General features: G+C 46.6%; 2 protein-coding genes across 4 annotated transcripts in view; both read left to right on the top strand.

Annotated features, from left to right (window-relative positions):
• The window catches only part of LOC138633777 (LIM domain-containing protein A-like), a 5,355-nt gene extending 2,217 nt beyond the window's left edge, over nt 1-3,138 (top strand). For all 3 annotated transcript variants that reach the window (XM_069720228.1, XM_069720226.1, XM_069720227.1), the window contains exon 3: nt 1-3,138. This exon is cut by the window's left edge. The gene's annotated coding sequence lies outside the window, so the exon portion shown is untranslated.
• Nucleotides 3,139-6,502: 3,364 nt separating this feature from the next.
• Nucleotides 6,503-15,000, top strand: part of LOC138633792 (5'-AMP-activated protein kinase subunit gamma-2-like) — a 17,645-nt gene continuing 9,147 nt past the window's right edge. Inside the window, exons 1-5 of the mRNA XM_069720244.1 lie at nt 6,503-6,567; nt 7,008-7,076; nt 7,341-7,516; nt 7,614-7,726; nt 13,947-14,179. Coding sequence (XP_069576345.1) covers nt 7,023-7,076; nt 7,341-7,516; nt 7,614-7,726; nt 13,947-14,179 — 576 coding nt within the window. The 5' untranslated portion in view covers nt 6,503-6,567; nt 7,008-7,022. The remainder of the gene's footprint in view (nt 6,568-7,007; nt 7,077-7,340; nt 7,517-7,613; nt 7,727-13,946; nt 14,180-15,000) is intronic.

The following is a 15,000-nucleotide window of genomic DNA, read 5'->3' as shown; positions in this document are numbered from 1 at the left end:
CGGCAAGGTTTCAAGGAGCGGCGGGAAGTAAAACTGGGTGAAAACGATACTGCTCACGAAGCACACATCACCTCAATACAGCAGAAATACCTCAGAAGACTTTTCTATGTGTCGGACGATGTTTTTGTTCGTTGCTATGACGACTTGTAGTCTCATGATATTTGATTGTGAACGTTTTGGTTTTGACGCTTTGACTCCGGAGGATCGTGTGTTTCCAACAGAAGAAAAGTTTGCAGGTTTTCAGTTCGATACTGGAAAACGAGGAGTCGCGTCTTTTATTTGTTTTAGACTCTAAACTGCCGATATCAGAACACCTGGACCGGGCCGGACCTCCTCTTCCTCCTCATTTCCTTCCTCATGTTCTCTTTTCTTCTTTTTCTGATTTAACTTCGTCTCTGCAGCGCCCCCTGTTGCTGCCTCCTCCTCCCTTTCCCACGTGACACGTGACCTTCTCGGGCCGTGCCGCAGACGGACTGATGCAGGTCCAGGTGTGTCCAGGTGTGTCCAGGTGTTTTCAGGAACATATTACCTCATTAAAGCCTCACGGGCAGAAACGCTTCACCAGGAAGAGCGACAGTTTTCCAGAGGAGGCGGAGCCTCGTTATCGTTGAGGTCTTTATATATTATTATCACGAGCGTTGATCAGTAACCAAAACCTGAACACGTCTTTCAGCTGCAGTTTAGAGCAGAAACAGGAAGTGGTCGTGCTGTGCGGGAGCAGTACAGTTAGCGTCGTTAGCATCCCGCGGTGGAAACCGCAAACCACGAGATGGTAACGATGCTAATGCTCCGTTTGACAAAGTGCCAACACAGCAGATGTTTCCTCTCAAACTGAAGCAGGACACACGTGTTCAGAACGTACACGTGTTCTTTCAGGTCATGTCCGTGGAACCGCTCCGAGTTAGCTTGTGCCATTAGCAGTGAGTTGCGTAACATATCACACTGCAATGACTCATCGACGGAGACGAGCAGCTTCACGGTGACTTTAAGTTTATTTTGAAAACGAGGTCTGACTCCGCCTCCTGCTCAGCGTCACCGCCGCCCGGTGGATGTTTTTAGAACCTACGATTCGAACTGACAACTAAACATTTGACTCCTGATAGAAGTAACTTCACTGCGTTAGTTCAGACTGTAACGTGTTCCTAATAAAGTGGACACATCTTCTACACATCACGTAATCAACTGCAAACAAATGATGTAACGGTAGAGCGGTTAGCCTCCATGCTAACCACAGCATTTAGTCCCAGGACCAATCAGAAGCCACCATTCAAAGGCCGGTTTTCACCAATCATCCAAGTGATTGTTCCGTTTTCGTTGCCAGTCAAGTGCCTGCGAAGAGAAACCGACGAGTCGGCGCTCGTTGGTTCTCCTGAACACGTAAAGTAGTCTAAGTTTTCATCAACAACGGGTCTTAAACGCTACATTTACAACAGACGTGTTGACCTGGTGAAACACTCCTCCTCCTCTTCCTCCTCTTTCCTCCTCCTTCCACTTCTTTCTCCTCCTCCTCCTCCTCCGCTGATGGTTTTAACTTCCAACTGCAGAGACCATTTTTGGGAAACAGAAAATCTTCAGCACATCCGCTCACAGCCGAATGTTCTTGAGCCCAAGCAGCTATTTTCACTTAAGAATCAGGGCTTTTCCGCCCCTCTTGAAACGTGAACATCTCTCTGAACACGTCGCCCGGCTCGTCCCTTCATCGTCGTAGACTTTCTGGAGACTTTCAAGGTTCTCTGTGGACTGTTTACAGAGTTTGGAAATCACTGTGTGGGCTCAGGAACACTCAGCTGTCAGCGGACATGTTGAAGAATTTATTTTTCCTTCTGGCTCCTTTACATCCCAAGAAGAGCTCAGAGATCACCTACACACATATTTGCTGACCAATCCAAAAGCACGAAGGTTGGGGGGGAAGGGGGGGGAGGGGGGATTCCCAGGCATTTTGTCAAGAGGTTGAACTGTTGCTGCTCTTGTTCTGAACACAGCAGGTGTGTAAAGATGGCCGCCTCCCGTCCCATGATGTACAGACGCTGTGCAGGTCTGTCGGGATCTTCCCTTCATGTACCGGCTGAACTGTTTCGGCCGCTCGACCAATCAGATTCCAGATCCATTGTTTAGGACATACTGTCCACACTTTTTCAGATTTGGTGCATCTAGACATCATTTTTACTGTTCAGACTTCAAAACTCGATCTGGATACGACAGAAATGAATAAATAGATATGACTTTATTAAACCAGATCTACTGAAAACAAGCTGCACCAAACGTTTTCCCACAATCCTCAGGGAGATTCATTCCGACCAGAATGTCGAGACACGTTACGCTTCGAGAGCCGAAGAAGTCCGAACAGAAAATAAAAAATAAGACAACACGCTGTTTGGAAATCCAACTGAGAGGCGGCGATCCTTACCGACCCCAACCCTTCTCCACCTGGTGGTGATGATGATGATGATGATGATGATGAAGAGGTGGTGTGACATATAAATCTGTGATGTTTCACTGTTGTAGCTGAAGGAACCTCTACTACTGATGAAACTACTGATCTGAGAGGAGGCTGTCAGACAGAAACCAACAGTCTTCTAGATATATAAATATATATGAACGTATACAGCAAACAGGAAGAGGCCACGGTTAACAAAATAAAAGCCTCCCAGGTCCTGTCATCCTGTTGTGAAGCCGTTCAGAGGTTCCAGCAGCTGTTGTTATTTTCTTATTTTAATTCTCAGAAGCAATGATCACTGTAATATACCATGGAAATCCTCCTGTCGGGGATCCTCTTGTTTTTTACTGTTGTGGTTTGTAGAGAAAAACTCCAGACGTGGAGGTATTGATAGATCTGATAGAAAAAAAATGTGTGTGTGTCTTTTCTTATCTATTTTCATAAATCTATTGTATATCTCTCTTCCACCCAGTGCCAGGATCATTATTGTATGAATGAATGTAGTTCTCGTCAGCCAACCACACACACACACACTCACACTCACACACACACACACACTCACACACACCCCCCTCCCCACTCACACACACACTCACACGCACACCCCACCCCACACACACACACACTCACACACACACTCACACTCACCCCTCACCCCCCCCACACACACACTCCCACTCCCCCCACCCACACACACACACACACACTCACACACGCACACCCCACCCCACACACACACACACTCACACTCCCCCACCCCTCACACACACACTCACACTCACACACACCCCCACCGCCCCCCCACACACACACACACACTCACACACACCCCCCACACACACTCACACTCACACACGCACCCCCCACACACACACACACACACACACAATGTTAGTGAAAAATAAAATAAAAATCACTGTAGAAAAAGAAGGGTTATTTGATCTTTTTGTATATCGAAATAAACAATAAACACTGTCAAATCATTTTACACTGACTTTTGTTGTTTCTGTTGTTCTTTTAATTACTTTTACTTACATGTTTACGTTTGATGTCTGTTGTTACCGACGACCGAACATCAGACTCAACCTGAGTTCATATTCAGGTTGAGTCTGATGACTTGCAGGAAGACTGCAGTGTTCACACCAGGTGTGTTCTGGGTAACTGAGTCTCCTGAGAAGCTCAGGGATGAACTGAAAGCTGACACCAGCAGCACCGCCTGCTGTCCACAGCACCACATTACAGGTGCAATCATGATGATGATACTCGAGTACTTTTACTAGAACTGTTTCCTGCTGATATGAGAACACGACCGTTAACAGTAGTTCTACTTCCTGTTGTAGTAACAGTAGTATGTTCCAGTAGTATGTTCCACTAGTGTGTTCCAGTAATGTTCTTCTAGTATGTTCCACTAGTATGTTCCAGTAATGTTCTTCTAGTATGTTCCAGTAATGTTCCACTAGTATGTTCCAGTAATGTTCTTCTAGTATGTTCCACTAGTATGTTCCAGTAATGTTCCTCTAGTATGTTCCACTAGTATGTTCCAGTAATGTTCTTCTAGTATGTTCCACTAGTATGTTCCAGTAATGTTCTTCTAGTATGTTCCACTAGTATGTTCCAGTAATGTTCTTCTAGTATGTTCCACTAGTATGTTCCAGTAATGTTCCTCTAGTATGTTCCACTCATATGTTCCACTAGTATGTTCAAGTAATGTTCCTCTAGTATGTTCCACTAGTATGTTCCAGTAATGTTCCTCTAGTATGTTCCACTAGTATGTTTCAGTAATGTTCTTCTTGTATGTTCCACTAGTATGTTCCAGTAATGTTCTTCTAGTATGTTCCACTAGTATGTTCCAGTAATGTTCTTCTAGTATGTTCCACTAGTATGTTCCAGTAATGTTCTTCTAGTATGTTCCACTAGTATGTTCCAGTAATGTTCTTCTAGTATGTTCCAGTAATGTTATTCTAGTATGTTCCAGTAGTACAAAGCAGCCTGCAGTAATATCCACTGTAGTCATGGTAACAGCAGGACCGTCTCTCTTCCGAACCGGAGCGTTCGCGTCGCTGCGTTCGCGTGTCCTCTGGAAGATCCAGGCTCGAGACTTTCTGCCGAACCAGCAGACAGTTGGAGCTGTTGGACCTGGACAGCAGGCGGGAGGACCCACCGCAGTCCAGCTCACTCTCAGAACTCCTGGAGGTTCGTCTCCATCCTGAGGACAGCGGGGTGGGGTGGGAGAGGGGGGGGGAGTTCACCTGGTGATCAATACAGGACGTGACGTGTGCATCGAGCTGAACAGAAGTAAAATGGACCAACACACCTGAACACCATCACATCACTGACAGGTTTAGAGAAGGAGATCCTCCAGGAACGGCTGGTTGGGGAGGGGAGGGGGGGGGGGGTCCCGAGCTGACTGGAGATGGGAAGCACCGCAGAGAGTTGACCGGCGGAAGAGGGAGGAGGAGGAGAGGAGCAGCAGGAGGAAGAGGAGGAGGCCGCTGAGACTCCACATGCCTGTAAGTGAGTCCTCCTGTTGTCAATGAGATTATTGTGATTAATTTAACAAAGACAGGTCGAAGGTTCAATCAGTCCTGACTCCCTGCAGAACAACAGATGTTTCAGTGGGTCCTCAAGCTGATGAACTTTGACCTCCAGGTCACCTGTGACTTTAACCTGTGCTGTTGGCCCCACCCACCTCCTGCATGGGTGAAGGAGAAACATCGACATCAGCATCATCTGATTCTCACCGACAGTGATGACGAGGCGAGAGTCAAGCATGAGGGCACACACACACACACACACACACACACACACACACACACACACACACACACACACACACACACACACACACACACACACACACACAGACAGACACACACACTCACTCACTCACTCACTCACTCACACACATTCTCACAGAGTCATGGGAAGTGCTTCTGTTGTGATGATCCGCGGGTCGGCATCACGCTTAAACACGAGTATGGAATAAATTCACAGAATATTAATAATATAAAGGTTCTGGAAGTGAAAATCTCTTTCAACTTTCCTGGAAAGATGTTTTCACACCTGAAAGTCTGTAAACTACGTCATTTCATCGTAAACTAAGTCATTGTATCGTAGACTACGTCATTTCATCGTAAGCTACGTCATGTGGTCGTCCTCCAGTGGAGGCGGTGATGTCAGTGTGGGCCTGTAGGGGGCGCTGAAGTTATGCTCAAGCAGAAGATATCCAGTCTGTTATCAGCTAATTATAAACAGCGCAGCAGTAAAAGTGTCTCCGGTCACAGTTTAGAACCTGAAAACACTTTATGATGCGTTTCCATTAATTATTAAACCTCCTTTTCTTTACGACGAGACTACATTTATAGTAGAAATATTTAGGTTAATCAATGATGAAGATAATCTTCTGAATCTTCTCTCTGAATAATTCATTTTCTGAAGTCTGTTAATTGAGTATCAACCTCAGCCATCTTTGTTTATTTGGAGCCAGAAGTGACCATATTTGGACGAGCTGGGAAGGAGCGACAGGGGGATCTGAGGACATTATGCCCCGCCCACCTATACTGAAAACCTGACTGCAATCAAAGATGAATTATTTCCAGAAGGACCACCAGATGTTTTTTAGAAATACTTGTTTACAGTTTGTGTCAACGAGACGTGAAGGAATAAAACAGAGTCGTCTGCATAAAACCGGACTTTCTGAACGGATGCAGCCTCGGGTTCAAGTCCCCCCCGACCTGATCCGATCCGATCCGATCTAGTCCGGTCCGGTCACCTTAACGTGGTATTTCCCCGTCAGGTCCCACGCTGACACCTGAGCTGCTGTGTAATGACTGACCTCCACCAGCACCGTCAACAGCTGCTATCTGCCTCCATCACAACCTGTTTGGGTTTCAGCTCTAATCTCTTCTCATCTGTGTGTCGTCCAACAAACGACACAGAACCAGTTTAACTTCAGGAGATGAAAAAAGCTCCAAAAGACTGAATCAGCTGTGAAGGAGGAGGAGGAGGAGGAGAAGGAGGAGGTGTTGGCAGGGTTAAAGACAGAGAAGAGTGTCGAACATGTTTGAGTGTCAGAGAGACACTGAGGACTGAACACTGATCGGATTATTGATCTCTGAAGACTTCAGCAGGTACAGTCAGTGTGTGTGTGTGTGAGTGAGTGTGTGAGTGAGTGAGTGTGTGTGTGTGTGTGTGTGTGGGTGACACGCTCAGAGCCCACATCTGAGTCAGATTCCCATGGCAACCAGAAATATTCCGACTCACGTGGTCACCACGGCGATAGTGATGATATCTGCCTCACAGGAAGGTGACCTCAGCCTGCGGTGACCTCTGACCTCTGAGCTGACTTGCACTCTTCTCTTTGAGTTCGTTAACATTTTGAAGCTGCTGCTGGTTAGCTTAGCTTAGCATAAAGAGTGGAGTCAGACACATACAGACTGGGCCTCGGTTCTGGTTCTGGGTTGTGGGTTCTGGTTGTGGGTTCTGGTTCTGGGTTGTAGGTTCTGGTTGTGGGTTCTGGTTCTGGTTGTGGGTTCTGGTTCTGAACGAAGGACTCTCCGTGTGTCAACAGGATCTGAGTGTTGTGATGTCGTTCCTGGAAGGAGACGCCGGTCGATCAGAGAGAGACGACAGCCAGAGGGTAAAAACACACTTTCTGTCCAACTCATGTAATGACAACATCAGCTGTGTGTGTGTGTGGGGGGGGGAGGGAGGGAGGGGGGTCTGAGGTAGTCTACGATGGCAACAAACTGTTTTCATATGAAACATTTACAACAAAGTCGAGTTGAGCACCAATAACAATCCGAAAAATATACAAAATAATGAATTAAAAGTCAATGAAACTGAACAAAATACAAAGAACAATAAATGAAAGTGAGTCGTTCACTGACCTCCTGTCCTGCAGGGGGCACCGCTCTGCCGCTCCGCCAGTCCCACCAGGAGCTTCTTCCATCGGGCTCCATTTAGCTGGTCCCCCAGCCCCCGTTCCATCCCCGCCAGGACCTCCGGCTCCCCCAGAACCGTGTTCCCCTGCCAAACCGGACCGGCCCAGCAGGAGTCTCCGTCCAAATCCTCACGCAGGTACGCTCACCTGACACCTGCAGGGCCCCGCCCCCTCGGAAACAACCACATGCTGACTGTGTGTGTGTGTGTGTGTGTGTGTGTGTGTGTGTGTCAGGTTGAGCTTCAGTGGGATCTTCAGGTTGGCCTCCAGGGATTCAAACCAGCAACCCTCGTCCTCCCCTATCAGCATTAAGCTGTTCGCCCGCACCAGGAGAGACAAGGCCAGAGGTAGAGAGAGAGTGTGTGTGTGTGTGTGTGTGTGTGTGTGTGTGTGTGTGTGTGTGTGTGTGTGTGTGTGTGTGTGTGTGTGTGTGTGTGTGTGTGTGTGAGAGAGAGAGAGAGAGAGAGAGAGAGAGAGACTCCACCCTCTGCTGTTCATGCTGCAGTAACACACTCTGTAACAGAGTAATTTCCTGAAGGAACTGTGTAGCCCCGCCCCTCACAAATGTGGGAGGGGCCAATCACATGAAATATCACAGGTGATGCTGATGAATTTCCCAGCATGCCTCCTTCCACCCTTAACCTTTCAAAATAAAACAAATGAAAGAGGTCAGTGATGATGGTGCACAACCACACAAGGACCAACATGTGTGTTTTGTAGCGTGAGCAGTTTTTTTTTAATGATGATTGAATTAAACATCAATTCAAACTCTATTAGAGGGAATAAATCAGCTCAGCTACTGCTTTTATGAAAACACACTCACTCACACACACATAAACACACTCAGCTCCTTGTCACCCCTCCTGCAGAAATTTCCAGAAGCTGAACTTGGCATCTCTTCTGTCATAGATTTTGGCAGCTCACACACACACACACACACACACACACACACACACACACACACACACACACACACACACACACACACACACACACCGTAACACACACACACACACACTGTAACACACACACACACACACACACACACACACACACACACACACACACACACACACTGTAACACACACACAGTAACACACACACACACACACACACACACACACACACACACACACACACACACACACACACACACACACTGTAACACACACACACAGTAGCACACACACACACACCGTAACACACACACACACACACACACACACACACACACACACACACACACACACACACACACACACACACACACACACACACACACACACACACACACACACACTGTAATACACACACAGTAACACACACTGTGAAGAAGAAGTGTTCTTCCTCATATGACAAAATGAAGGGTTTTTTAAGTTTATGAAGAATTCAAACCTTATTTATTATTTCTGAGTAACTGTTCAGCCGCTCTTCTGATGAGGCGTTTAGGGAACGTCTGTAAATCAGAGTTACAGGAAACCACCTGGTTCCACTCTCCCCCTCTAAACTGCATGAAGACTCATTTGAAATGTCTCATTATCTTTTTTTAAATTTGGTTTTATAGGATTGTTTTTTTTAGTTCGGAGAGGAACGTCCTGTTTGTCCAACTCTGAGATAAAACTTCGATCTGTAAAACATTTCTGAGTGACCTCAGATGTCTCCGAACAAAGCGAGTCCCTGTCCCTCTGACAGCGCCCTCTTTAGGGTTGGAGCAGCAGCGCTCCATCGGTGTCCTCAGCCGACCTCGCTGCATCAGGTGTGAGTGTAATGGTCTGACCCCTGCAGTTTGGCCTCGGAGACCCCATGTGAGCCTGCAGCCAGCTGATCTGTGCTCCTGCTGCTCTGTAAGTAAACAGTGACCTGCTGCTTTATTATCTGCTCATAATCCCTGTAACCGTGATCCTTTAATAAAGCAACATCAGATGGAGCGCAGAGACGTCCTCGGACAGACAGAGGTCCACTGTAAAAACATCACGTTTAACAGGTCCTCATCGTACAGAGACGTCCTCGGACAGACAGTTATATCTTACTCACGTTATCTCGTTACACCCGACTGGACCGAACACATTAACTTCCTACTGCGAAGACATCCAGGCTGAAAGCAGCGCAGCGCCACCTGCAGGGAGCTTCACCTGTTGTTTTAGAGCCAGGAGGGACCAATAAGCCCCGCCCACATAACCCAGATACCTGACTACTGTCAATCAAACCAGCACCGCCCCCCAAACATATCTGTTAGAGTCCTAATATGTAATGAACGATGAATTATTTCCAGAAGGAAACACTGATCAGAAGGAGGAAGTTTATCTAACGACACAGAGACATCCCCTAGTGGTCCTCAGTGGTACTACAGATGGAGACATCCCCTAGTGGTCCTCAGTGGTACTACAGATGGAGACATCCGCTAGTGGTCCTCAGTGGTACTACAGATGGAGACAGCCCCTAGTGGTCCTCAGTGGTACTACAGATGGAGTCTATGGAGACAGCCCCTAGTGGTCCTCAGTGGTACGACAGATGGAGTCTATGGAGACAGCCCGTAGTGGTCCTCAGTGGTACTACAGATGGAGTCTATGGAGACAGCCCCTAGTGGTCCTCAGTGGTACTACAGATGGAGTCTATGGAGACAGCCCCTAGTGGTCCTCAGTGGTACGACAGATGGAGTCTATGGAGACAGCCCCTAGTGGTCCTCAGTGGTACTACAGATGGAGTCTATGGAGACATCCCCTAGTGGTCCTCAGTGGTACTACAGATGGAGTCTATGGAGACAGCCCCTAGTGGTCCTCAGTGGTACGACAGATGGAGTCTATGGAGACAGCCCCTAGTGGTCCTCAGTGGTACTACAGATGGAGTCTATGGAGACAGCCCCTAGTGGTCCTCAGTGGTACTACAGATGGAGTCTATGGAGACATCCCCTGGTGGTCCTCAGTGGTACTACAGTTTAAAATTTCACTCCAGATTACAAACAGTTTTATAAACAGTCTTTGTGACTTTACCTCCTGAATGTTTTACAGTGCAGGCAGCAGAGGGAGGCGGGGCTAACAGGCAGCAGAGGGAGGCGGGGCTAACAGGCAGCAGAGGGAGGCGGGGCTAACAGGCAGCAGAAGAGACACAGAGTGAACAGTGATACTCTGCAGGGCTGAAACACTCTGAGGACTCTGCTGCTGGACAAACACATCCGTCCTCCGAATACCTCCAACGGACTTTTCTCTGTCAGTTCCCCCGTCTGTCTCTCTGTCTGTCTCTGAGGACACTGGATGTTGGACAGGTTGGACTCTCCTCAAGGACTTCATGTTTTCATGTTACCATTTTCCACTTCGAGCTCCGGTTTGCTTTCGTTTGTTTTGGCTGAACTTCGTCTGAGAAGAAATTAAAAACGCTGGATGAAGACCAATCAAGAGAACCGTGACAGCAGCCAATCAGAGCACAGTGTCTTCCTGCGGGGCCTCAGGATTGGTGAAGCCTGTTAATTAGGTCTACAGCAGCAATAACATATTTAAACAGTAAGATAACTGATGGTAAATTATCTTTGTTTACTGCATTTAAATGAACTTTTATTCATGTATTTAATTGAACGAACTAAATTCTAGCTAATCCACAAAATTCTATTTATTTTAATTGTTTGAAATTAGTATCTTTATTATGTTATATCTTGAATAATAATAATGAGTTTATCTAAAATTATTGATATTGACATGTTTTATAATGTATTAGATTAATTATGTAATTAGTCATCTGTTGACTGATTAGTTTTTAATTTGGCTTCATTTATGGAATTTATTGGAATTTATTTTATCTAATAAGTTTATAAATTTAGTTTAAAGAAGTAAGGACGTAGTTTTGTTGTAATTTGTCCTTTTAGTTTCTATTTTTGATTTTATTTTGATCTTGTTGAGTTTTTTTTGGTTTGATGGCGATGAGGCGTCTGAGCAGCCTGATGCTGAGGAAGTGGAAGGAGAAGGAGAGATGGACGGGGAGGAGGAGGAGTGAACCTTATGGAGGAGGACAGGAGGAAGAAGTGGAGGGGGAGGAGGAGGAGAGGAAGACCGACAGCAGAGACAGACGGATGCTGAGGAGGAAGTCTGAACCGTGTGGACAGACGGAGAAGGACGAGAAGATGGAAGAGAAGAAGAGCGACCGAAAGAAAGAACGCAGGAAGTCTGAAACCACCATGGAGGAAGAAGACAGGAAAGAGAGGAAGAGGACGGAGACGGTCAGAGGGAGGGAGAGGAGGAAGTCAGCGTCCTGGATGATGATGGAGGACAGAGGACAGGTGGACAGGAGGCAGAAGGAGGTGGATGGGAAGGCGCTAAGGAGGCGCTCAGAGCCCGGCGGCATCCTCTACGTCCAGCTGCTTCCTCTGTCCGGCAGGAAGAGGAGGGAGCTGCTGCAGAGACGGACGGGCCGCCGCACGTCCTGCAGCGAGGACGGGGACGGACAGATGGACAGGAGGTCGGGATATGGACAGATGAGCAGAGGGAGGTCAGAGCCAATCGGCCCTCTGGATGACAGTAAGAAACCGACTGCACGAACACTCAGCAGTAAGTTTACTATGTTTGAAGAACTCGGAAAGCAAAGTTTAGATGAACTGACAGGAAGTCAGAACAGAGACCGGCGCGATGACATCATCCAGGTGGATTGTGGGAAATGTAGGATCCAGAGTTTTTGAGCCTGGAAACAGAGATGCTGTCCGACTGTTCTGTTTTTAATGCAGCTGTGTGTGTGTGTGTGTGTGTGTGTGTGTGTGTGTGTGTGTGTGTGTGTGTGTGCGTGCGTGCGTGCGTGTGTGTGTGTGTGTGTGTGTGTGTGTGTGTGTGTGTGTGTGTGTGTCTCTCCCCTCTAATCTGTCTGAGTGCCCGTCAGTGTGTGTTTCCCTCCACACTGTACAGTTTCCTTTTAGCAGATTGGTGTGTTTGTGTGATAGAGAGGAAGGTACAAGGTAACCTACATTATTAAACACACACACACACACACACACACACACACACACACACACACACACACACACACACACACACACACACACACACACACACACACACACACACACACACACACACACACACAGCATTGTCTGCTGTGGGTTTGTTGTCCACATCTTTCAGCCTGTGTGCAGGAACAGGACATCCTGGGAAGTTAAAGGTCCATATTGTGTAAATTCAGATTTCTTTATTGATCATAAATCAAGTCGAGCGGCTGTAAACACAGAGAAACACACTCAGCCTGGACTCAGCAGCTCTGGTGTTTGGACTTCCTGTAAGTCTGTGATGTCACAAACTCCCAGTGATGTCACAGTCCCACTCTCTGCACTGTCCAGAGGAAAGATTGAAGAGCACCTGTGATTGGCCTGGAGGTGTGTCACTCAGGAAAGAGTCAGCCAATCGGAAGAGAGAGATCAATGAGCCTTAAAGGGACAGAGAGAACTGGAAATAACAGAAACATCCTCTGATGGATCAGAAGAGAAAACATGGACCTTTAAAACGACTTGAGAGTCAGGAGTCCATTTATTTGAGTGATTTGGGTCTGTTGAACCTCACTACAGAGGTGTTCCTAATATTTTGTCCACCCAACTCGTGAACATGAAAGACCAGAAACCAGCAGCCAGCTGTTTGCTTTTTATTATTTCTATTATCATCTGCCAGCTGTTGTCACTGCTAAATATAGAAGGCCATCACCGGCTGGGTGTGTGTGTGTGTGTGTGTGTGTGTGTGTGTGTGTGTGTGTGTGTGTGTGTGTGTGTGTGTGTGTGTGTGTGTGTGTTCATGTTTTTATATCTCAGTGGGGAATTAACCACATTTCAACACACGGGGACAGGTGTCTCTGTGAGGACCGGCACAAACTTTGGTTTACAGTTACAATCAGTCGCTTCAGGTGAATCCTGTCGTCACAAAAATAAACATAAACACAAACAATCTAATCGTATTTGAGTACGATTTTCCATCAAAATCATCGTGAACAGAAACTCTGATGAAAGTTTTAGGACATACAGTCTCCTTTCAAAATCAAACTGACTTTCCAATCATTAGGCCCCGCCCCCTCTCCTCTCACCATCAAAGCAAACTGCTGCTAGCTCACCACAACAGGAAGTGCCGGGGTTTGTGGGTAATGTGGTCTTATGATGGAACGAGGAACATGTTCAATGAGTTTCTCCACTTCCAGCTGGAAGAGACTGAACTTAGTTTTAGTTTTGAATAAATGAGATTTAAAACATGTAAAGCTCTTATTTTGAAGGCAGATGTGTTCTTTGTTCTATATTTCAGTCACAGACGGTCTGTTCTGGAAACATACGTCACTTTACACTCTTTTTATCACTTTGAGCTCCGTGATGCTTCTCTGAGTTCAACAATTATTATCACAGGATAATATTGCATGTTAGTCTTTTAAAGCCTGTTTAATGATCTTCATGAGAACATACATGTTCAGCAGAACATACATGAGATCAGCTTCATGTATTGGTAGTAAAAGTCGTTATTTAATGCAGTGACTCAGAGGTTCCTGCAGGAGGCGATGTTTCCTGTTTACTCCTGAAGCTTCACTGATTTGTCTTCCTCTCCTCCTCCTCTCTCCTCCCAGCCCACAGCCTCTGCTCCCCGCCGCCCCCCCCTCATCTTCCTCCTCTCTCCCGGCAGGAGGAGGGGTCTGTTTTCCACCTGGAGACGTACCTGACGGAGCCGCGGCGTCCGGAGACCCGGAGGCTGCGCTCCTTCTCCTCCCCACCGGACACCGGACCACCATCCTCCTCCTCCTCCAGCTGCCAGCCGCTTCCTCCAACTCCGCCTCCTCCTGCGCCTCCTGTTGGGAGGTTGGTGAGTGTTTATTGATCCTCCATATTTATTTACAGGATCAATCAGCTGCTGTTTTATTGACGACAACAAATCAACAAAACACCAGTGGAAGGGTTGTTTACAGGTAACACGTGGAGAGTCTCTGAGGTCACGTGTCAGACAGGTGGCTCTCACCTGAGGACTCACCTGTCTGACCCCTGATGTTGTTCTGATCGACCCAAAAAACTATAGTTGCACACGTCACTGATAAACATAATTTCTCCTCAACAATCCGTTTATTTACATTCAATCAAATTATATAAACACAGCTCACTGCAGCCAATCAGCTCCTCTGCATGAGAAATAAAAGCATCACCTGCAATATCAAATCAATATTATTTTTAAAAAAACAACGGAAATATTTCCTCTGAAATAAGAAGTATAAATAGCAATTGAACCTCGGCTGTGTTCAGCTCTCATCGGCTGTTTCGGTCTGCGCTGTGATGCTGAGGCGGCGTCAGGTTCACGCAGACAACGCGACCAGGACCGGAAACTGCTTTCAAAATAAGACACACCATCACGACAATAAAGCGTTTTGAAAACAACATTACAGAAGTTAGTCGCTGGAGTTTTGTGATGCATGTTGGGACTGAAGGCGGAGAGTTTTCAACACTGAGTCTTTTATTCATTCCTTCTAATGAAAATGTGATTAAAGCAGATTTAAAATAAGTAACGCAAGATCTTCAGCTGATTTAGTTTTGAACAGGATCGCGTTGATAGCTTTACTTCAATGAACGAGTAAAAACTGAACCTTGACTTTAAACACAAATCAGGGACTGGAAGAAAAAAAAATTCATAAAATG

The sequence above is a fragment of the Brachyistius frenatus genome, unplaced genomic scaffold, assembly GCF_029030835.1.
Source record: "Brachyistius frenatus isolate BFR_SWC_R1_liver_20210118 unplaced genomic scaffold, ASM2903083v1 Contig_236, whole genome shotgun sequence".
NCBI classification, from domain to species: Eukaryota; Metazoa; Chordata; class Actinopteri; family Embiotocidae; genus Brachyistius; species Brachyistius frenatus.
The sequence above is the reverse complement of the archived record's forward strand: the minus strand, read 5'-3'. Positions and strand labels throughout refer to the sequence as shown.